Consider the following 23,944-nt stretch of genomic DNA (forward strand, 5'->3'; position numbering starts at 1 on the left):
TACAGAACTACTGTGTAAAACAAACAAACATGAGAATTCCATATTAAAACTTAATAGGATCTCTGTGTAAATAACATGATCACAGATATACGGGACATGTTTCACTCGTGTTTCCAGTTATGAACATGAACCCAAACATAAAATGGTGTATAGTATCGGAGATATGAAGGGAAGCCTACAGTCCTGAAGCTATTAACAAAGACACAATGCAAAAAACCCTGATGAAGGCGAATCCCGAAACGTAATTTGTCATTTTTATGCAGTTGAAATAAATCAAGTCATAATTTACCTGAACCAGTGGAGGCTCCTCAGAGGAGGAAGGGCTTACACAGTAATTATGTCAACTTCCAGTTATGACAACTTCCAACCTATCAGAGCTCTTGCTGCATGAACTGACATGTTGTCCACCCAATCAAAGGATCAGAGAATGAATCTAGTACTGAAAGCATAAGCTACAGATAGCTAGCACTGCAGTGTATAACATGTAGTTGACTCAAAGAGAGTGAAAGACAAATAGTTGTAACAGTTTTTAACAAATTAATTTCTTACAAAATGAAGGAGAAAGCAAGAGAGAAATAGAGAGAGCGAGATTTCATAATTTATTTTACTTAGCTAGCAAATGCAGCTAGCTAGTTTAGTCTACTGAAACACCCTGCAAAAACAGAGGGATGCTATGTTAGCTAGCTGGCTATAACAGAGGGATGCTATGTTAGCTAGCTGGCTATAACAGAGGGATGCTATGTTAGCTAGCTGGCTATAACAGAGGGATGCTATGTTAGCTAGCTGGCTATGACTATCCAACACAACACTGGAACTCTTCCAAGTCAAGGTTAGCTTTTGGTTTTACTAATTTATTGCCACTGGGGCCCACCTGTGTAACTGCTTACTGACTAACGTTACTGCATGATTGTAGCGGGTTTACTAACATGTTAACGTTAATTCTATTAGCTACAGTTGACTATTTCGTTACGATGTAGGCTGTGTGGAAAGGTTTTTTCGCCTGGTCACATACAGCTGATTTGGTTGTGCATTGACGTCCACAAACGAAGGTAAGAGAAGGAATACAACGTGGCTGTTATGAGAGTGAACTGTGTTTACGTGTGATCAGGGGTGTATTCATTCTGACCGATTCTGTTGAAAAACGTTTCTTAAACGGAAACAAACGGAACAAAACAGGGATAAACATACCTGAATTTGTCCAATAGAAACTCTTGTTTGCAACTGTTGGACTAATGATTACACCCTAGATCAGCTAGATGCAGGCAAGAGTGTATTGTAAATAATAATTTGTTCTTTAACTGACTTGTTTAGTTAAATAAAGTTTAAATAAAAAATAAATATAATATTGAATGTCATTGTCTGTGCACCTACATTGTAAACTTTCATTCATAGACTAGGTTGTAGCAAACTCATGATGGGTACAGGGAACATTAGAGTATCATTTAGTAGCCTAAACCTATCGATGTTACATTGAACTGGGTGAATGGAATATGAATGACAGTCATCCAATATGCTGTGATAGAAATAAGGCCCGGGTGGTGAGGGAAGTGAAGTACGAGGCACATCGTCAGCGCAGACAGGGTTAAAACAAAACAGACAACTACAAGGTGACAGAAATCAGAACAGATGCGTCCACCGGAAGACAGAAAAGGTCTACAGAAGTTACCCTATTTACTGGGTCTGACACACGTTTCCTAACCCAGTATATCTAAGATGAAGCCAAGTCCACCAATCAGAGTGCTCCTCAGGAAGGACATGGCAGTGGCACCCAGAACAACAAGCAGCACTGGAGAGACTGAAAAAAAAGAGACATCTCCACTACGCCGCTGCTGAAATTCTTTTAATCCCACAGGAAGAGATTGAAATACAAGCTGATGCATCCAAAGATAGACCCCGGAGCTGTGCTGATGTCTTTATGGGGTATTGTGATGTCATTATGGGGTATTCTGATGTCATTATGGGGTATTGTGATGTCATTATGGGGTAAACAGCCTTTGCATCCAGAGCTCTGTCTGGAACAGAACAAAATTATGCCCAGATTGAAAAAATAACTCCTGGCAATCGTGTTCAGTATGTCTATGGTGTCCAGGTCAAAGTTCAATCTGACCACAAACCACTTGAGGCTATAATCGCCAAGCCTATTGGAAAGTCGCCTGCCCGTCTTCAAAGGATGCTGCTTCAAATACACAAATATGACAGTCACATCGCCAGGTAAAGTAGTATGTTAGTAGCAGACACGCTATCCAGGGCTGTACCCTAGACTGCCATACATGAATAGTGTGACCTCAGTGACGAAAAAAATGTAATTTACGCAGTGTCCACACATCAGCCACTGGAGGGCGCTGTTATGCAACAGCTGAGAGCAGTCATAGATACAGCTGCTGAGGAACCTGCTGGCCAGACAAGAAGAAAAGTGCACCACTGAAAATGCAACCCTACTGGCACATCAGAGAGACTCTCTACATCGAAGATGATCTACTTCCGGTAAACAAACGTATTATCATTCCCGAAGACTTTTAGAGCTGAGGTACTTATAAAGAGGCTCCACATTACACATCAGGGCATTCAACGCACCTTAAGCGCATGCCAGAGCTCTCATGTAATGACCAGGCCTCACTGATGATGTCCGAATGACAGTCGAATCGTGCACTTCCTGTCAAGACAAACTTGACAGATAACCCGCGATGGGCCAAACCAAAATATACAAAACTTTTACAATCACATGTATGTACAATATTGATATGAAAAAGTGTTTGTACACCAAAGAAAAACATTAGCTATGCAGCTGTAATTAAATATAAAATACACTGAATTATTATTATTATTATCAAATTATTAACATTCCCCTCTTGACCTATTTCAATGTGCAACCTGGCACATCATCTAGGTGAACAGCATCACACTGCTACACCGAGGCCATCGGACAAGACATCAGGTACAGTCGTAGCATCACACTGCTACACCGAGGCCATCGGACAAGACATCGGGTCGTAGCATCACACTGCTACACTGAGGCCATCGGACAAGACATCGGGTCGTAGCATCACACTGCTACACTGAGGCCATCGGACAAGACATCGGGTCGTAGCATCACACTGCTACACTGAGGCCATCGGACAAGACATCGGGTACAGTCGTAGCATCACACTGCTACACTGAGGCCATCGGACAAGACATCGGGTCGTAGCATCACACTGCTACACTGAGGCCATCGGACAAGACATCGGGTACAGTCGTAGCATCACACTGCTACACTGAGGCCATCGGACAAGACATCGGGTCGTAGCATCACACTGCTACACTGAGGCCATCGGACAAGACATCGGGTCGTAGCATCACACTGCTACACTGAGGCCATCGGACAAGACATCGGGTACAGTCGTAGCATCACACTGCTACACCGAGGCCATCGGACAAGACATCGGGTCGTAGCATCACACTGCTACACTGAGGCCATCGGACAAGACATCGGGTCGTAGCATCACACTGCTACACTGAGGCCATCGGACAAGACATCGGGTACAGTCGTAGCATCACACTGCTACACTGAGGCCATCGGACAAGACATCGGGTACAGTCGTAGCATCACACTGCTACACTGAGGCCATCGGACAAGACATCGGGTACAGTCGTAGCATCACACTGCTACACTGAGGCCATCGGACAAGACATCGGGTACAGTCGTAGCATCACACTGCTACACTGAGGCCATCGGACAAGACATCGGGACAGTCGTAGCATCACACTGCTACACTGAGGCCATCGGACAAGACATCGGGTACAGTCGCTAGCATCACACTGCTACACTGCTACACCGAGGCCATCGGACAAGACATCGGGTACAGTCGTAGCATCACACTGCTACACCGGACAAGCCATCGGACAAGACATCGGGTACAGTCGTCGCATCACACTGCTACACCGAGGCCATCGGACAAGACATCGGGTACAGTCGTAGCATCACACTGCTACACTGAGGCCATCGGACAAGACATCGGGTCGTAGCATCACACTGCTACACTGAGGCCATCGGACAAGACATCGGGTCGGACAAGACATCGGGTCGTAGCATCACACTGCTACACTGAGGCCATCGGACAAGACATCGGGTCGTAGCATCACACTGCTACACTGAGGCCATCGGACAAGACATCGGGTAGCATCACACTGTACACCGAGGCCATACAAGACATGTGTTTGTAGCATCAAGTACTGAGATGATTCACACTGCTAAACTGAGATGCCATCGGACAAGACATTCTAGTCCACAGTTTTCCCATCAAAGGCTACACTGAGGCCATCGGACAAGACATCGGGTCAGTCGTAGCAACACATGCTACACTGAGGCCACAACAAGACAGGTGTTGACAATGCTACACAGCCTCCGGACAAGACCTGAGAAACACACACTGCTTTCGGACAAGACTTGTCCCTAGCATCACACTGCTACACTGAGGCCATCGGACAAGTCCAGCCCTTCACAATGCTACACCGAGGCCATCCAAGACATGGCTTGAAAGGCCATCAGACAAGACATGGAAAGCATCACACTGCTCACTTGAGGCCATCGGACAAGACAGGTGTTCATCAGCCTGCTACACAGAGAATCGGACAAGAACCGGGTCGTAGCAACACTGCTACACTGAGGCCATCGGACATCAGACATCACACTGCTACACTCCCATCGACATCTCCATCGGAGACAACAGACATCGGGTTCATCACACTGCTACACTGAGGCCATCGGACAAGACATACAGGGACAATGAAGCAGAAGCTACACTGAGGCTGTCACTCAAGAATCGGGTACAGTCACATCACATTCACTGAGGCCATCGGACAAGACATTCACAGTCACTCACACTGCACACTGAGGCCAGACCAGAGGTCGGTGAGTCGAGCATCAAAGAGACACTGAAATTAACAAGACAGAACAAGCATCACATGCTACAGAGGCCCTCGGACAAGACATCACACAGTCAGCATCACACTGCATACACTGAGGCCATCAGACAAGAACCCTCTGTCATCACACTGCTACACTGAACTCACACTGCTCTTAGGCAATCGGACAAGACATCCACTTTATTTTAAGAATAGTAGAGGCCATCGGAAAGATTTAATTCAGTCTAATAGCTCACATTACACTGAGGCCATCACATTCCCAGTGGGTCAGAAGTCACACATACACTCTGATTAGACCAGGAGTAGCATCACACTGCTTAACTGAGGCCAAACGGACAAGACATCGGGTCAAACATTTCGGTAGCATCACACTCACAGGCTTCCCAACACAGGGTGAATTTTGGCCATCACACTGCTACAGAGGCCATCGGACAAGACATCGGGTTTAAACCACACTGATTTCACTCGGACAAGACATTCAGTTTCAGCATCACACAGATGACCAAATCCAAGACATCTGTAGCATCACACTGCTACACCGACCATCACAAGACATCCATTCAGCATCACACTGCTATCCCATCGGACAAGACAAATATAGACTTTCAGTCGCAGATGTTGAATCGAATCCTAACACTGCTACACCGAGCTTTGAGGGTGATTTAGGCATCACACAGCTCATGCCATCGATACACACTGCTACACTGAGGCCATCGGACAAGACATCGGGTCAGCATCACACCCCCTACACTGAGGCCATCGGACAAGACATCGGAGTCGTAGCATCACAATGCTACACCGGCCATCGGACAAGAGTAGCATCACACTGCTACACTGAGGCCATCGGACAAGACATCGGGTCGTCGCATCACTGCTACACTGAGGCCATACAAGACAAGAGGTTTCATCACATTCCCAGTGGACAAGAGAGGAGAGCATCACACTGCTACACCGAGGACATCACACTGCTAATTAGGCCATCGGACAAGACATGGTCGTAGCATCAAACTGCTACACTGAGGCCATCGGACAAGAGAGGGTACAGTCGAGCATCACACTGCTACACAGAGGCCATCACAAGACATCGGGTCGTAGCATCAACTGCCACCGAGGCCATCGGACAAGACAGAGGGAGTCGAGCATCAACCTCCCTGCTGAGGCCATCGGACAAGAGGATCGGAGAGGAGAGGAGACAGAGGAGATCGGACAAGACATCTGCGTAGCATCACAGGCTAGAGGCCATCGGACAAGACATCGGGTCGAGCATCACACTGCTACACTGAGGCCATGAGGACAAGACATCGGAGTACAGTCGTAGCATCACAATGCTACACCGAGGCCATCGGACAAGACATCGAGGAGATCACACTGCTACACCGAGGCCATCGGACAAGACATCGGGTCGTAGCATCAGACTGCTACACTGAGGCCAGGACAAGACATCGGGTCGAATCACACTGCTACATGAGGAGAGGAGAAGAGGAGGGTCAGAGCTTCGGAGAGGAGAGGCATCACACAGAGGATCGGACAAGACATCGGTCGAGAGCACTGCTAGGAGAGGCCAGAGGACAAGAGGAGAGGAGAGAGAGATCAACCCTCCCCATCTCATCTGAAGGACATGACACTGTCAAATAGCAAAGAGAATACACCCAGGACTGTCACAAGACATCCTGGAGCAGCATCAGATAGATGCTACACCGAGGCCATCGGACAAGACATCGGGTCGAGATCATTCTGTTCCATGTTCACCGAGGCCATCGGACAAGACATCGGGTCCATCGGATGGGAGCATCACACTGCTACAGGACATTAAACATCGAGCTACACCGAGGCCATCGGACAAGACATCGGGTCGTAGCATATTGAGGCTGGACAAGACATCGGATTTCAGTTAGCATCAAAGCTAGTTAATTAATCCACAAATCTTAGTAGCATCACACTGCTAACTGATTGATTTCCTAGGATGACATCGGCTTGGTTCACACTTTGAGGCCATTGGACAAGACATCGGGTTCAGGAAGATCACACTGCTACCTGAGGCCATCGGAACAGTCTGAGCATCACACTGCTACACTGAGGCCAGGACAAGAGAGGAGAGAGAGAGATCAACTGCTCCACTGAGGCCAGAGACAAGACATCGGGTAGAGGAGAGAACGAGCTACACTGAGGCCATCGGACAAGACAGGAGAGAGAGAGGAGAGCTAGAGAGGCCATCGGACAAGACATCGGAGAGATCACACTGCTACACTGAGGCCATCGGAGAAGAGTTAGAGCATCACACTGCTGAACTGAGGCCATCGGACAAGACATCGAGGTAGTAGCATCACACTGAGAGACTGAGGCCATCGACAAGACAGGGAGAGAGCATCACACTGCTACACTGAGGCCATCGGAGAAGACATTGGGTCGTAGCATCACACTGCTACACTGAGGAGATCGGACAAGACAGGGTACAGAGGAGAGCATCACACTGCTACACTGAGGCCAGGACAAGACATCGAGAGTTTTGAGATCACACTGCTACACCGAGGCCATCGGACAAGACATCGGGAGAGAGTAGCATCACACTGCAGAGGCCATCGGACAAGACATCGGGACAGAGTAGCATCAACTACTACCCCATCGGACAAGACATCTCTACTCTACACCGACCATTCAAGACATCGGGTCGTCATCGCACTGCTACACCGATATCGGACAAGACATCGGGTCGGAGCATCGCACTACCATTCACCATTCTACACCGGGCCATCGGACAAGACATCGGGTCAATAGCATCACATGCTACACTGAGGCCATCGGACAAGACATATCGAAATATCATCTGCTACACTGAGGCCATCGGACAAGATTCGGGTTCCATCACACTGCTACACTGAGGCCATCGGACAAGACATCATACAGTAAATCAGTACTGCTCACTGAGGCCATCGGAAAGACATCGGGTCGTAGCATCACACTTATCACTGAGGCCATCGGACAAGACATTAATCCTATCAAATCATAGCATCACACTGCTACACTGAGGCCATCGACAAGACATTTATCCTATCATCACACTGTACACCAGGCCATCGGACAAGACATAAGTCGTTACATTGCTACACTGATCCCATCGGACAAGACATTGGGTAAGTCAGCATCCTGACTGAGGCCATAACAAGACATCCTGGCATCACACTGCTACACTGAGGCCATCGGACCTAATCACACTGCTACACTGAGGCCATCGACAATACATCGGGTCGTAGCATCACACTGCTACACTGCCATCCTGGGGTAGCATCACAGCTACACTGAGGCCATCGGACAAGACATCGGGTACAGTCGTAGCATCACACTGCTACACTGAGGCCATCGGACAAGACATCGGGGACAGTCGTAGCATCACACTGCTACACTGAGGCCATCGGACAAGACATCGGGTCGAGCATCACACTGCTACACTGAGGCCATCGGACAAGACATCAGGTACAGTCGTGCACGGGTCCTGCTACACTGAGGCCATCGGACAAGACATCGAGGTCAGTAGCATCACACTGCACACACTGAGGCCATCGGACAAGACATCGGGAGTATCACACTGCTACACTGAGGCCATCGGACATGACATCGGGTCGAGCATCACACTGCTACACTGAGGCACAAGACATCGGGTCGTAGCATCACACTGCTACACTGAGGCCATTGGACAAGACATCGGGTCGTAGCATCACACTGCTACACTGAGGCCATTGGACAAGACATCGGGTCGTAGCATCACACTGCTACACTGAGGCCATCGGACAAGACATCGGGTACAGTCAGCATCACACTGCAACACTGAGGCCATCGGACAAGACATCGGGTCGTAACATCAGACTGCTACACTGAGGCCATCGGACAAGACATCGGGTCGTAATCACACTGCTACACTGACCATCGGACAAGACAGGGTATCTCTAGCACAGTTTAAAGCTGTGTTTGTAGCCTTTGCAAGTACCTTACACCGATGATTCAGTTTGCAAAGAGATGCCATTCAATATGATTCATTCTAGTCCAGAGTTTTCCCCAGTCAAAGGGATGGCTGAGAGAGGACCATTCCTCAGTGGAAAAACACATGCTCAAATCGACAACACAGACAGGTGTTGACCCTCATTCAGCTCTCCTGAACCTGAGAAACACACCTGTCCCCGGGGGACTTGTTCCTACTCTCCAACCTACCCTCAAGTAAAACAGCCCTTCAGCACTTCACCCCATGGCTTGAGCTTATGCCAAAACCTACCACTTCCTTGATTTCGGGAGGAGAGAAAGAGTGTTCATTGAGGCCAGCATCAGTGATGAGAATCAGAGATTGAACCGAGAAACAGAAAACATCTCAGACCTGAAAGAACAACCAGGTACAGGGACAATGAGAAGAAGTCACAATCACTGTCACTCACAATCACAGTCACTCACAATCACAGTCACTCACATTCACTGTTCACACTTATCTGATTCAGACCAGGAGGTCAAACGACAAAACTTATCACAAATTAACACAGACAGATCATGACAAATGACAGAGCAAGCAGAACCCTCTGGCTTAGAGACTCACACCAGTCAGATCACCAGAACCCCTCTGTCATGAGACTCACACCAGTCAGATCACCAGAACCCCTCTGTCATAGAGACTCACACCAGTCAGATCACCAGAACCCCTCTGTCATAGAGACTCACACAGAACTCCTCTGTCATAGAGACCCTGTCTTAGGTCAGATAGGATCACCACTTTATTTTAAGAATAGTAGAATAATTATTTATTTCAGCCTATTTCTTTCATCACATTCCCAGTGGGTCAGAAGTTTACATACACTCATTAGTATTTGGTAGCATTGCATTTGAATTGTTTAACTTGGGTCAAACCGTGGGTCAAACATTTATCCTTCACAGGCTTCCCACATAAGTTGGGTGAATTTTGGCCATTTCCCACAGAGCTGGTGTAACTCAGTCATGTCCTTGTCCTTATCATTTTGCCACAACTTTGGAAGTATGCTTGGGGTCATTGTCCATTTGGAAGACCCATTTGCACAAAGCTTTAGTCTTGAGTCTCACACCAGTGAGCCACTTTAGTCTTTAGTCTTTCAGCTCAGCCCAGTCAAAACTGTTCGCTGCTCTGGCCCCCCTGGTGGAACAAACTCCCTCACGACGCCAGGACAGCGGAGTCAATCACCACCTTCCGGAGACACCTGAAACCCCACCTCTTTAAGGAATACCTAGGATAGGATAAAGTAATCCTTCACCCCCCTTAAAAGACTTAGATGCACTATTGTAAAGTGGCTGTTCCACTGGATGTCATAAGGTGAAAGCACCAATTTGTAAGTCGCTCACAAGAGCGTCTGTAAATGACTTAAATGTCTTGAGATGTTGCTTCAATATATCCACACAATTTTCCTACCTCATGATGCCATCTATTTTGTGAAATCACCAGTCCCTCCTGCAGCAAAGCACCCCCACAACATGGTGCCACCCCCGTACTTTAGGGTTGGGATGGGTGTTCTTCAGCTTGCAAGCCTCCAACTTTTTTCCTCCAAACATAACGATGGTCATTATCGCCAAACAGTACTGTTTTTGTTTCATCAGACCAGAGAACATCTCTCCAAAAGTAGGATCTTTGTCCCCATGTGCAGTTGCAAACCGTAGTCAATTTTTTTAACCACTTTGGAGCAGTGGCTTCTTCCTTGTTGAGCGGACTTCCAGGTTATGTCGATACAGGACCCATTTTACTGTGGATATAGATCTCTTGTAGTGTTTCCTCCAGCATCTTCGCCAAGGTTGTTTTGCACTTTTCGCACCAAAGTACATTTTTAAGTGGAAATACTGCAAACTTTACATGCCTTTTAAACTCGATTTCACTACAAGTTTGCATTTTCTGCTGTGCAACAACAGGATGACCAAATTAAGATAGAGCATCTGTACCTATTCAACCCCCCTCCATTCAACACAATTATCCTGACAAATATCTTTCAGTGCAGATGTTGAATGAATCCTAATTTGCTTTGAGGGTGATTTAGGTTGCACATGATGAAATGGAGCATAAAGGACAATTAGAGGAGAGGAGAGATCAACCCCCATGTTCATAAGGAGAGGAGAGGAGAGAGAGGGGGAGAGGAGAGGAAACAGAGGAGGGGTCAGAGGAGAGGAGAGGAAAGGAGAGGAGTCTCAGGAGAGAGACCAATAGGACAACCCCCTCATGAGGAGAGGAGAGGAGAGGAGAGGAGATGTTGTCTCCCCCTCATTGCTGGTCTGTGAGAATAGAGGTATCAACCCCCTCATTAGGAGAGTTGTTGAGGGGCTAGAGGAGAGGAGAGGAGAGAGGAGGAGAGTTAGTTGTGTTCAACCCCCTCATGAGGTTGAGAGGAGAGGAGGTAGGAGAGGAGTTTGCTCCTTTCTGGAGTTGAGGAGTCTTAGAGGAGGAAAGAGGAGAAGAGGAGGAACATCCAGTGTTGAGGGAGAGGAGAGGATGAGGAGAGTCTTTGGAGAGGACTCTCTTAGGAGAGGAGAGGAGAGGAGAGTGTTGAGGAGAGGTTGAGGTCTCTTTAGAGGAGAGGAGAGGAGAGGAGAGGAGGTGTTGAGGAGAGGAGGTAGTGGTGAGTCAACCCTCCCCATCTCTACTCTGTGTACTGACACTGTCAAATATAAAGAGTTGTCCCAGGACTGTCACTCATTCTCCTGTCTTAGCATGATTCTAGATAGATAGATATAGAATCTATGAAATACCTTCTATGTAGTGACATTCATTCTTGTTCCATTTCTATGATCAACAATGGGATATGCATTAGTAAATTAGATGGTGTCTGAACACAATATTGTATTTCAGTTATATTCCCAAATGTAGTTAATTAATCCATCAAATTTTAGTAGTACATTCTGAAAATGAAGCTGATTTCTATTCGATGTTGCTTGTTCTTTATTTGACAGTTTGTTATTCTGATGATCTTTTATTCTCAGGAAGATGTAGCTCTCCTGGATGTAGCCTACAACAGTCTGACAATTACACAGCAAGGCCCTGGAGAGAGAGTGAGGGAGAGTGAGAGAGAGAGACAACGATGAGAGAGAGAGAGAAGAGAGTGAAAGAACGAGAGAGAGAGTTGACAACGAGAGAGAGAGAGTAGTGAGAGAGTCTCTTTATGTAGTGAGAGAGAACTCTCTTCAGAGTAGTGTTGTGAGAGTCTTCAACGAGAGAGTGAGGGAGAGAGAGAGAGAGAGGACGAGACAACGAGTTGTGAGAGAGAGAGAGAGAGTAGAGAGTGACCCTCCTTGAGAGTAGTGTTGGGTGAGAGAGATGAACGAGAGAGAGAAAGAACGAGAGAGAGATGAGAGAGAACGAGAGAGTCTTGAAAGAACGAGAGAGAGAGAGTTGTGAGAGAGAGAGAGAACGAGAGAGAGAGTAGAGAGAGAAACTCTCTACCAGCAGCAGTAATCTCTTCTTATTCTCATGTTGTTTTGAATCATTCAACTACCTTACACCGTGTTACCGACCTACCATTCAGTTACCTACCTACCATTCAGTTACCTACCTACCATTCAGTTACCTACCATTTGGTTGTCCGAGTGTTACCATTCAGTTACTCTACCATTGTTACCCACCTGTTCAGTTACCTACCATTCGGTTACCTACCTACCATTCAGTTACCTACCTACCTATATTTTATTTTGTCATATTGATTGCTATATATTGTGGATTGGTATTGTATAATGGAGTAATTTCTTACTAAGAAAACTGGTTACAAATAGGACGTACTTATCCTATCCCATACCTGTCAATCATCCTTATCAATAGCATAACAAATTCTTATCAATAGCATAACAAATACTTATCCTATCCCATACCTGTCAATCATCCTTATCAATAGCATAACAAATACTTATCCTATCCCATACCTATCAATCATCCTTATCAATAGCATAACAAATACTTATCCTATCCCACACCTGTCAATTATCCTTATCAATAGCATAACAAATACTTATCCTATCCCATACCTGTCAATCATCCTCATCAATAGCATAACAAATACTTATCCTATCCCATACCTGTCAATCATCCTTATCAATAGCATAACAAATACTTGATGAGTTCCTACATATGAGAAGCCTTCACATCTGGTCTGACGGGGTCCTCTATGTCGACTGCACAGACATAGGTCAGCTCACTGACACACACACTACATACACACACACTACACACTACACACACACACACACACACACACACACACACACACACACACACACACACACACACACACACAGTCCACCCTACCTACCTCTGGCCTGACAGGGTCCTCTATGTCGACTGCGCAGACAGAGGTCAGCTCACTGACACACACATTACATACACACACTATTTATACACACTTTATACGGTTGATATACACAACCCTACCTACCTCTGGCCTGACAGGGTCCTCTATGCCGACCACGCAGACAGCCGTCAGCTCATTGAGGATGTCGTTCTCGTTGTCCCAGAGGGGTTCTGGGTCGCCAGGGAAGTCCCGGTACGCCACGCAGATGGTCCGCAGCCCGTCACACGCCATCGGCTCGATCACCTTCTTCACCATCTCGTCCTTGTCCCGGGGACGGAACACCCGCGTATCGCCTTCCTGGTTCAGGATCTTAGTGCATCTGGGGGTGTGGTGGGGGTCGGCTGAGGATAGAGGTCAGGGGTCAGAGGTTAGAGATCAAGGACTTGGTAGTCTCATTCTGAGTCTTAGTACCACTATACCAAAGCCTGGCGAGCAGGGCTAAAGCCTTGAGGATATCAGTGATGAACATCATAAATCACCAATCAATCCCCCAAAACGAAGCTGTAGTTCTTGTAGGCACTCTGAGAACGATCTGAGAGAATCTTATCTAAGATCTCTACAGGTGACTAGGAGGTAGAAGCTAGGGGTTTCTTTCCTTTCTGGATTGGGTGCTGGAAACTGAAGTTGGAACCAAGATCCATGATGGACTCCATCGTAGCCTCTATGGTATCAGACCTAGCTGTAAAACCACTCACTTCTTGAGGACGATCTCGGAAGCTCCTTTGCTGTACATCCTGAAGGAGCCGTCTGGTAGTTTGATGACCGTGGACATGGACTTCCTGACCGAGTTGAAGGTGTACACCTGGTAGAATTAATGATTAGAATTCTCAATTAGAATTCAGAATGGTAGAATTAATGATTAGAATTCTCAATTAGAATTCAGAATGGTAGAATTAATGATTAGAATTCTCAATTAGAATTCAGAATTAGAATAATTGGAATTCAAAATATAAGAACTTTATCGTTCACAGCAATGGGGAAATGTGTCTATGGCTTCGTTACACAATGATTGACATAAAAAATAACATGAAAACACCACCATCGCCGTCATCATCATCATCATCACGACAGAAACAACATGATAGAGGACTGCAATGATAAAGGTGTGTAGACCTTGTAGAGTTTCTCCTCTGGGATCTGGTTGCGGACGGGTTGGTAGTCTCTCTTCAGGTCCAGCACCAGGCCAAGCAGGCCACACTCTGTCTTGTTGCCCACCTGCATGGGCAGACCACCCTCCTTGGTGGCAGGCTGGGGAGATGGAGAGACAGCCAACAGCTTCAGATACACACGTCTCAATTTACATCAACAACATAACTCAGGAAGTAGGAAGCTCTCTCATCCATTTATATACATATTGATACAGTCTTATACTGGCCCCTCCACAGACGTTGTGTTAAACACTTTACAACAAAGCTTGCTTAGTGTCCGACAAGCTTTCTCTGCCCTTCACCTTGTTCTGAACACCTCCAAAACAAAGGTCAAGTGGTTTGGTAAGAAGAATGCCCCCTCTCCCCTACAGGTGTGATTACTACCTCTGAGGGTTTAGAGCTTGAGGTAGTCAGCTCATACCAGTACTTGGGAGTATGGCTAGACTCTCAGCACATATCAAAGCTGCAGGCTAAAGTTAAATCTAGACGTGGTTTCCTCTATCACAATTGCTCCTCTTTCACCACAGCTTCCAAGCTAACTTTTTTCACCCCAGCTGCCAAACTAACCTTGATGACCATCCTACCCATGCTAGATTACAGAGACATCATTTACAGATCGGCAGGTAAGGGTGCTCTCTAGCGGCTAGATGTTCTTAACCATTCGGCCATCAGATGTACCACCCATGCTCCTTATAGGACACATCACTGCACTCTATACTCCTCTGTAAACTGGTCATCTCTGTATACCCGTCTCTGGTTGATGCTTATTTATAAAACCCTTTTAGGCCTCACTCCCCCTTTCTGAGATATCTACTGCAGCCCTCATCCTCCACATACAACACCCGTTCTGCCAGTCACATTCTGTTAAAGGTCCCCAAAGCACACACATCCCTGGGTCTCCTCTTTTCAGTTATGTAATTGGAACGAGCTGCAACAAACACTCAAACTGGACAGTTTTATCTCAATCTCTACATTCAAAGACTCAATCATGGACACTCTTGTGACAGTTGTGGCTGCTTTGTGTGATGTATTGTTGTCTCTACCTTCTTGCTGTTGTCTGTGCCCAATAATGTTTGTATCATGTTTTGTGTTGCTACCATGTTGTGTTGCTACCATGTTGTGTTGCTACCATGTTGTTGTTATGTTGTGTTGCTACCATGTTGTTGTCATGTTGTGTTGCTACCATGTTGTTGCCATGTTGCTATGTTGTGTTGTCATGTGTTGCTGCCTTTATGTAGTGTTGTCTTAGGTCTCTCTTTATGTAGTGTTGTGTTGGTCTCTCTTTATGTAGTGTTGTCTCAGGTCTCTCTTTATGTAGTGTTGTCTCAGGTCTCTCTTTATGTAGTGTTGTCTTAGGTCTCTCTTTATGTAGTGTAGTGTTGTCTCTCTTTATGTAGTGTTGTGTTGTCTCTCTTTATGTAGTGTTGTCTCTCTTTATGTAGTGTTGTGTTGTCTTAGGTCTCTCTTTATGTAGTGTTGTCTTAGGTCTCTCTTTATGTTGTGTTGTCTTAGGTCTCTCTTTATGTAGTGTTGTGTTGTCTTAGGTCTCTCTTTATGTAGTGTTGTCTTGTCTCTCTTTATGTAGTGTTGTGTTGTCTTAGGTCTCTCTTTATGTAGTGTTGTGGTGTCTTAGGTCTCTCTTTATGTAGTGTTGTGGTCTCTCTTTATGTAGTGTTGTGTTGTCTTAGGTCTCTCTTTAGGTAGTGTTGTCTTAGGTCTCTCTTTATGTAGTGTTGTGTTGTCTTAGGTCTCTCTTTATGTAGTGTTGTCTTAGGTCTCTCTTTATGTTGTGTTGTCTTAGGTCTCTCTTTATGTAGTGTTGTCTTGGTCTCAGGTGTTGTGTTGTCTCTTTATGTAGTGTTGTGGTGTCTCTCTTTATGTAGTGTTGTGGTGTCTCTCTTTATGTAGTGTTGTGGTGTCTCTCTTTATGTAGTGTTGTGGTGTCTCTCTTTATGTAGTGTTGTGGTGTCTCTCTTGTCGTGATGTGTGTTTCTATATTGTATGTAGTGTTGGTGTCTCTTTAGGTTGATTTATTTTACATTTTTTTATCCCAGGCCCGGTCCCTTGTAGTGATGTGTTTCTATATTTATATTTGATTTATTTTACATTTTTTTTTTTTATCCCAGGAGGTCCTTTTGCCTTTGGTAGGCCGTCATTGTCAATAAGAATTTGTTCTTAACTGACTTGCCTAAGGTTAAACAAGGTTAAACAAAAAAGCTGGAAAGGAAGGACTGTGTCACCTGACCTGCATTGTTTAGCTTGTTGTTACCACATCCAGTAAAAAGCATCACTAGTATGTATACATATATATATATATATATATATACAGTGGATATACGGTTGATATACTGGGTATACGGTTGATATACTGTGGGTATACGGTTGATATACTGGGGTATACGGTTGATATACTGTGGGTATACGGTTGATATACTGTGTATACGGTTGATATACTGTGGTATACGGTTGATATACTGGGTATACGGTTGATATACTGTGGGTATACGGTTGATATACTGGGTATACGGTTGATATACTGTGGGTATACGGTTGATATACTGGGTATACGGTTGATATACTGTGGGTATACGGTTGATATACTGGGTATACGGTTGATATACTGTGGGTATACGGTTGATATACTGTGGGTATACTGTTGATATACTGGGTATACGGTTGATATACTGGGTATACAGTTGATATACTGGGGTATACGGTTGATATACTGGATATACGGTTGATATACTGGGTATACGGTTGATATACTGTGGGTATACGGTTGATATACTGTGGGTATACTGTTGATATACTGGGGGTAAACGGTTGATATACTGGATATACGGTTGATATACTGGGTATACGGTTGATATACTGTGGGTATACGGTTGATATACTGGGTATACGGTTGATATACTGTAGGTATACGGATTGATATACTGGGTATACGGTTGATATACTGTGGGTATACGGTTGATATACTGTGGGTATACTGTTGATATACTGGGTATACGGTTGATATACTGGGTATACTGTTGATATACTGGGGGTAAACGGTTGATATACTGGATATACGGTTGATATACTGTGGGTATACGGGGTATACGGTTGATATACTGTGGGTATACGGTTGATATACTGTGGGTATACGGTTGATATACTGTGGGTATACTGTTGATATACTGGGGTAAACGGTTGATATACTGGATATACGGTTGATATACTGGGTATACGGTTGATATACTGGGTATACGGTTGATATACTGGGTATACGGTTGATATACTGTGGGTATACGGTTGATATACTGGGTATACGGTTGATATACTGGGGTATACGGTTGATATACTGTGGGTATACGGTTGATATACTGGGTATACGGTTGATATACTGGGTATACGGTTGATATACTGTGGGTATACGGTTGATATACTGTGGGTATACGGTTGATATACTGTGGGTATACGGTTGACGGTTGATATACTGTGGGTATACGGTTGATATACTGTGGGTATACGGTTGATATACTGGGTATACGGTTGATATACTGGGTATACGGTTGATATACTGGGTATACAGTTGATATACTGGGTATACGGTTGATATACTGTGGGTATACGGTTGATATACTGTGGGTATACGGTTGATATACTGGGGTATACGGTTGATATACTGTGGGTATACGGTTGATATACTGTGGGTATACGGTTGATATACTGGGTATACGGTTGATATACTGTGGGTATACGGTTGATATACTGTGGGTATACGGTTGATATACTGGGTATACGGTTGATATACTGGATATACGGTTGATATACTGTGGGTATACGGTTGATATACTGTGGGTATACGGTTGATATACTGGGTATACGGTTGATATACTGTGGGTATACGGTTGATATACTGGGTATACGGTTGATATACTGTGGGTATACGGTTGGTATACTGTGGGTATACGGTTGATATACTGGGTATACGGTTGATATACTGGGTATACGGTTGATATACTGGGGTATACGGTTGATATACTGTGGGTATACGGTTGATATACTGTGGGTATACGGTTGATATACTGGGTATACGGTTGATATACTGTGGGTATACGGTTGATATACTGTGGGTATACGGTTGATATACTGGGTATACGGTTGATATACTGGGTATACGGTTGATATACTGTGGTATACGGTTGATATACTGTGGGTATACGGTTGATATACTGTGGGTATACTGTTGATATACTGGGTATACTGGGGTATACGGTTGATATACTGGGTATACGGTTGATATACTGGGTATACGGTTGATATACTGTGGGTATACGGTTGATATACTGGGGTATACGGTTGATATACTGGGTATACGGTTGATATACTGGGTATACGGTTGATATACTGTGGGTATACGGTTGATATACTGTGGGTATACGGTTGATATACTGTGGGTATACGGTTGATATACTGGGTATAAGGTTGATATACTGGGTATACAGTCGATATACTGTGGGTATACGGTTGATATACTGTGGGTATACGGTTGATATACTGTGGGTATACGGTTGATATACTGTGGGTATACGGTTGATATACTGGGTATACGGTTGATATACTGGGTATACGGTTGATATACTGGGTATACGGTTGGTATACTGTGGGTATACGGTTGATATACTGTGGGTATACGGTTGATATACTGTGGGTATACGGTTGATATACTGTGGGTATACGGTTGATATACTGGGGTATACGGTTGATATACTGGTTGATATACTGGGTATACGGTTGATATACTGGGTATACGGTTGATATACTGGGGTATACGGTTGATATACTGGGTATACGGTTGATATACTGGGTATACGGTTGATATACTGGGTATACGGTTGATATACTGTGGGGTATACGGTTGATATACTGTGGGTATACGGTTGATATACTGTGGGTATACGGTTGATATACTGTGGGTATACGGTTGATATACTGGGATATACGGTTGATATACTGGGTATACGGTTGATATACTGGGTATACTGGGTTGATATACTGGGGTATACGGTTGATATACTGGGTATACGGTTGATATACTGGGTATATACTGGTTGATATACTGGGTATACGGTTGATATACTGTGGGTATACGGTTGATATACTGTGGGTATACCGTTGATATACTGGGTATACGGTTGATATACTGGGTATACGGTTGATATACTGGGTATATGGTTGATATACTGTGGGTATACGGTTGATATACTGTGGGTATACGGTTGATATACTGGGTATACGGTTGATATACTGTGGGTATACGGTTGATATACTGTGGGTATACGGTTGATATACTGGGTATACGGTTGATATACTGGGTATACGGTTGATATACTGGGTATACGGTTGATATACTGTGGGTATACAGTTGATATACTGTGGGTATACGGTTGATATACTGGGTATACGGTTGATATACTGTGGGTATACGGTTGATATACTGTGGGTATACGGTTGATATACTGGGGTATATATACTGGTTGATATACTGGGTATACGGTTGATATACTGGGTATACGGTTGATATACTGTGGGTATACGGTTGATATACTGTGGGTATACGGTTGATATACTGGGTATACGGTTGATATACTGTGGGTATACGGTTGATATACTGTGGGTATACGGTTGATATACTGTGGGTATACGGTTGATATACTGTGGGTATACGGTTGATATACTGTGGGTATACGGTTGATATACTGGGTATACGGTTGATATACTGGGTATACGGTTGATATACTGGGTATACGGTTGATATATTGGGTATACGGTTGATATACTGTGGGTATACGGTTGATATACTGTGGGTATACAGTTGATATACTGTGGGTATACGGTTGATATACTGGGTATACGGTTGATATACTGGGGTATACGGTTGATATACTGGGTATACGGTTGATATACTGTGGGTATACGGTTGATATACTGTGGGTATACGGTTGATATACTGTGGGTATACAGTTGATATACTGTGGGTATACAGTTGATATACTGTGGGTATACAGTTGATATACTGGGTATACAGTTGATATACTGTGGGTATACGGTTGATATACTGTGGGTATACGGTTGATATATTGGGTATACGGTTGATATACTGTGGGTATACAGTTGATATACTGTGGGTATACAGTTGATATACTGGGTATACAGTTGATATACTGGGTATACGGTTGATATACTGTGGGTATACAGTTGATATACTGTGGGTATACGGTTAATATACTGTGGGTATACTGTGGGTATACGGTTGATATACTGTGGGTATACAGTTGATATACTGTGGGTATACGGTTGATATACTGGGTATACAGTTGATATACTGTGGGTATACGGTTGATATACTGTGGGTATACAGTTGAGATACTGTGGGCATACGGTTGATATACTGGGTATACGGTTGATATACTGTGGGTATACGGTTGATATACTGGGTATACGGTTGATATACTGTGGGTATACGGTTGATATACTGTGGGTATACAGTTGATATACTGTGGGTATACGGTTGATATACTGTGGGTATACGGTTGATATACTGGGTATACGGTTAATATACTGGGGGTATACTGTGGGTATACGGTTGATATACTTTGGGTAAATGAACAGAGTGAAATACTGTATAGTTCAGTGATGTTGTCCTCCCACTAGAGGCTGGGATGTTGTCCTCCTTCTAGAGGCTGAGATGTTGTCCTCCCACTGAGGCCAGGATTTTGTTCTCCCTCTAGAGGCTGGGATGTTGTCATCCCACTGAGGCTGGGATGTGGCTCTCCTCTAGAGGCTGGGATGTTTTCCTCCCTCTAGAGGCTGTGATGTTGTCCTCCCACTAGAGGCTGAGATGTTGTCCTCCCACTAGAGGCTGAGATGTTGTCCTCCCACTAGAGGCTGAGATGTTGTCCTCCCACTAGAGGCTGGAATGTTGTCCTCCCACTAGAGGCTGGAATGTTGTCCTCCCACTAGAGGCTGGGATGTTGTCCTGATTAGGGTATGGGATGTTGTCCTCCCACTAGAGGCTGGGATGTTGTCCTCCCACTAGAGGCTGGGATGTTGTCCTCCGATTAGAGGCCGGGATGTTGTTCTCCCTCTAGAGGCTGGGATGTTGTCATCCCACTAGAGGCTGGGATGTTGTTCTCCCTCTAGAGGCTGGGATGTTTTCCTCCCTCTAGAGGCTGTGATGTTGTCCTCCCACTAGAGGCTGGGATGTTGTTCTCCCACTAGAGGCTGTGATGTTGTCCTCCCACTAGAGGCTGGGATGTTGTCATCCCACTAGAGGCTGGAATGTTGTCCTCCCACTAGAGGCTGGAATATTGTCCTCCCACTAGAGGCTGGGATGTTGTCATCCCACTAGAGGATGGGATGTTGTCCTCCCACTAGAGGCTGGGATGTTGTCCTCCCACTAGAGGCTGGGATGTTGTCCTCCCACTAGAGGCTGAGGCTGGGATGTTGTCATCCCACTAGAGGCTGAGATGTGGCTCTCCCACTAGAGGCTGGGATGTTTTCCTCCCTCTAGAGGCTGTGATGTTGTCCTCCCACTAGAGGCTGAGATGTTGTCCTCCCACTAGAGGCTGAGATGTTGTCCTCCCACTAGAGGCTGAGATGTTGTCCTCCCACTAGAGGCTGGGATGTTGTCCTCCCTCTAGAGGCCAGGATGTTGTTCTCCCTCTAGAGGCTGGGATGTTGTCATCCCACTAGAGGCTGGGATGTGGCTCTCCCTCTAGAGGCTGGGATGTTTTCCTCCCTCTAGAGGCTGTGATGTTGTCCTCCCACTAGAGGCTGAGATGTTGTCCTCCCACTAGCGGCTGGAATGTTGTCCTCCCACTAGAGGCTGGGATGTTGTCCTCCCACTAGAGGCTGGGATGTTGTCCTCCCACTAGAGGCTGGAATGTTGTCCTCCCACTAGAGGCTGGGATGTTGTTCTCCCTCTAGAGGCTGGGATGTTTTCCTCCCTCTAGAGGCTGTGATGTTGTCCTCCCACTAGAGGCTGGGATGTTGTTCTCCCACTAGAGGCTGTGATGTTGTCCTCCCACTAGAGGCTGGGATGTTGTCATCCCACTAGAGGCTGGAATGTTGTCCTCCCACTAGAGGCTGGAATATTGTCCTCCCACTAGAGGCTGGGATGTTGTCATCCCACTAGAGGATGGGATGTTGTCCTCCCACTAGAGGCTGGGATGTTGTCCTCCCACTAGAGGCTGGGATGTTGTCCTCCCTCTAGAGGCCAGGATGTTGTTCTCCCTCTAGAGGCTGTGATGTTGTCCTCCCACTAGAGGCTGGAATGTTGTCCTCCCACTAGAGGCTGGAATGTTGTCCTCCGATTAGAGGTTGGGATGTTGTACTCTCTTTAGAGGCTGGGATGTTGTCCTCCCACTAGAGGATGGTATGTTGTCCTCCCACTAGAGGCTGGGATGTTGTCCTCCCACTAGAGGCTGGGATGTTGTCCTCCCACTAGAGGCTGGGATGTTGTCCTCCCTCTAGAGGCCAGGATGTTGTTCTCCCTCTAGAGGCTGGGATGTTGTCATCCCAATAGAGGCTGGAATGTTGTCCTCCCACTAGAGGCTGGAATGTTGTCCTCCGATTAGAGGTTGGGATGTTGTACTCTCTTTAGAGGCTGGGATGTTGTCCTCCCACTAGAGGATGGTATGTTGTCCTCCCACTAGAGGCTGGGATGTTGTCCTCCCACTAGAGGCTGGGATGTTGTCCTCCCTCTAGAGGCCAGGATGTTGTTCTCCCTCTAGAGGCTGTGATGTTGTCCTCCCACTAGAGGCTGGAATGTTGTCCTCCCACTAGAGGCTGGAATGTTGTCCTCCGATTAGAGGTTGGGATGTTGTACTCTCTTTAGAGGCTGGGATGTTGTCCTCCCACTAGAGGATGGTATGTTGTCCTCCCACTAGAGGCTGGGATGTTGTCCTCCCACTAGAGGCTGGGATGTTGTCCTCCCACTAGAGGCTGGGATGTTGTCCTCCCTCTAGAGGCCAGGATGTTGTTCTCCCTCTAGAGGCTGGGATGTTGTCATCCCAATAGAGGCTGGAATGTTGTCCTCCCACTAGAGGCTGGAATGTTGTCCTCCGATTAGAGGTTGGGATGTTGTACTCTCTTTAGAGGCTGGGATGTTGTCCTCCCACTAGAGGATGGTATGTTGTCCTCCCACTAGAGGCTGGGATGTTGTCCTCCCTCTAGAGGCCAGGATGTTGTTCTCCCTCTAGAGGCTGTGATGTTGTCCTCCCTCTAGAGGCTGGGATGTTGTCATCCCACTAGAGGCTGGGATGTTGTTCTCCCTCTAGAGGCTGGGATGTTGTCCTCCTTAGAGGCTGGGATGTTGTCCTCCCACTAGAGGATGGGATGTTGTCCTCCCACTAGAGGCTGGGATGTTGTCCTCCCACTAGAGGCTGGGATGTTGTCCTCCCACTAGAGGCTGGGATGTTGTCCTCCCACTAGAGGCCAGGATGTTGTCCTCCCACTAGAGGCTGGGATGTTGTCATCCCACTAGAGGCTGGGATGTTGTCCTCCCACTAGAGGCTG

At 45.8% G+C, this 23,944-nt stretch overlaps 1 protein-coding gene across 1 annotated transcript in view; it reads right to left on the reverse strand.

Moving 5' to 3' along the window:
* Positions 1-23,944, reverse strand: part of LOC115124942 (plasma membrane calcium-transporting ATPase 2) — a 274,814-nt gene that overhangs the window by 41,766 nt on the left and 209,104 nt on the right. Inside the window, exons 11-13 of the mRNA XM_065004521.1 lie at positions 14,346-14,480; positions 13,928-14,034; positions 13,317-13,551 (exon numbers count right to left, since the gene is read on the reverse strand). Coding sequence (XP_064860593.1) covers positions 13,317-13,551; positions 13,928-14,034; positions 14,346-14,480 — 477 coding nt within the window. The remainder of the gene's footprint in view (positions 1-13,316; positions 13,552-13,927; positions 14,035-14,345; positions 14,481-23,944) is intronic.

The sequence above is a fragment of the Oncorhynchus nerka genome, linkage group LG2 (genome assembly GCF_034236695.1).
Source record: "Oncorhynchus nerka isolate Pitt River linkage group LG2, Oner_Uvic_2.0, whole genome shotgun sequence".
Classification (NCBI taxonomy): Eukaryota; Metazoa; Chordata; class Actinopteri; order Salmoniformes; family Salmonidae; genus Oncorhynchus; species Oncorhynchus nerka.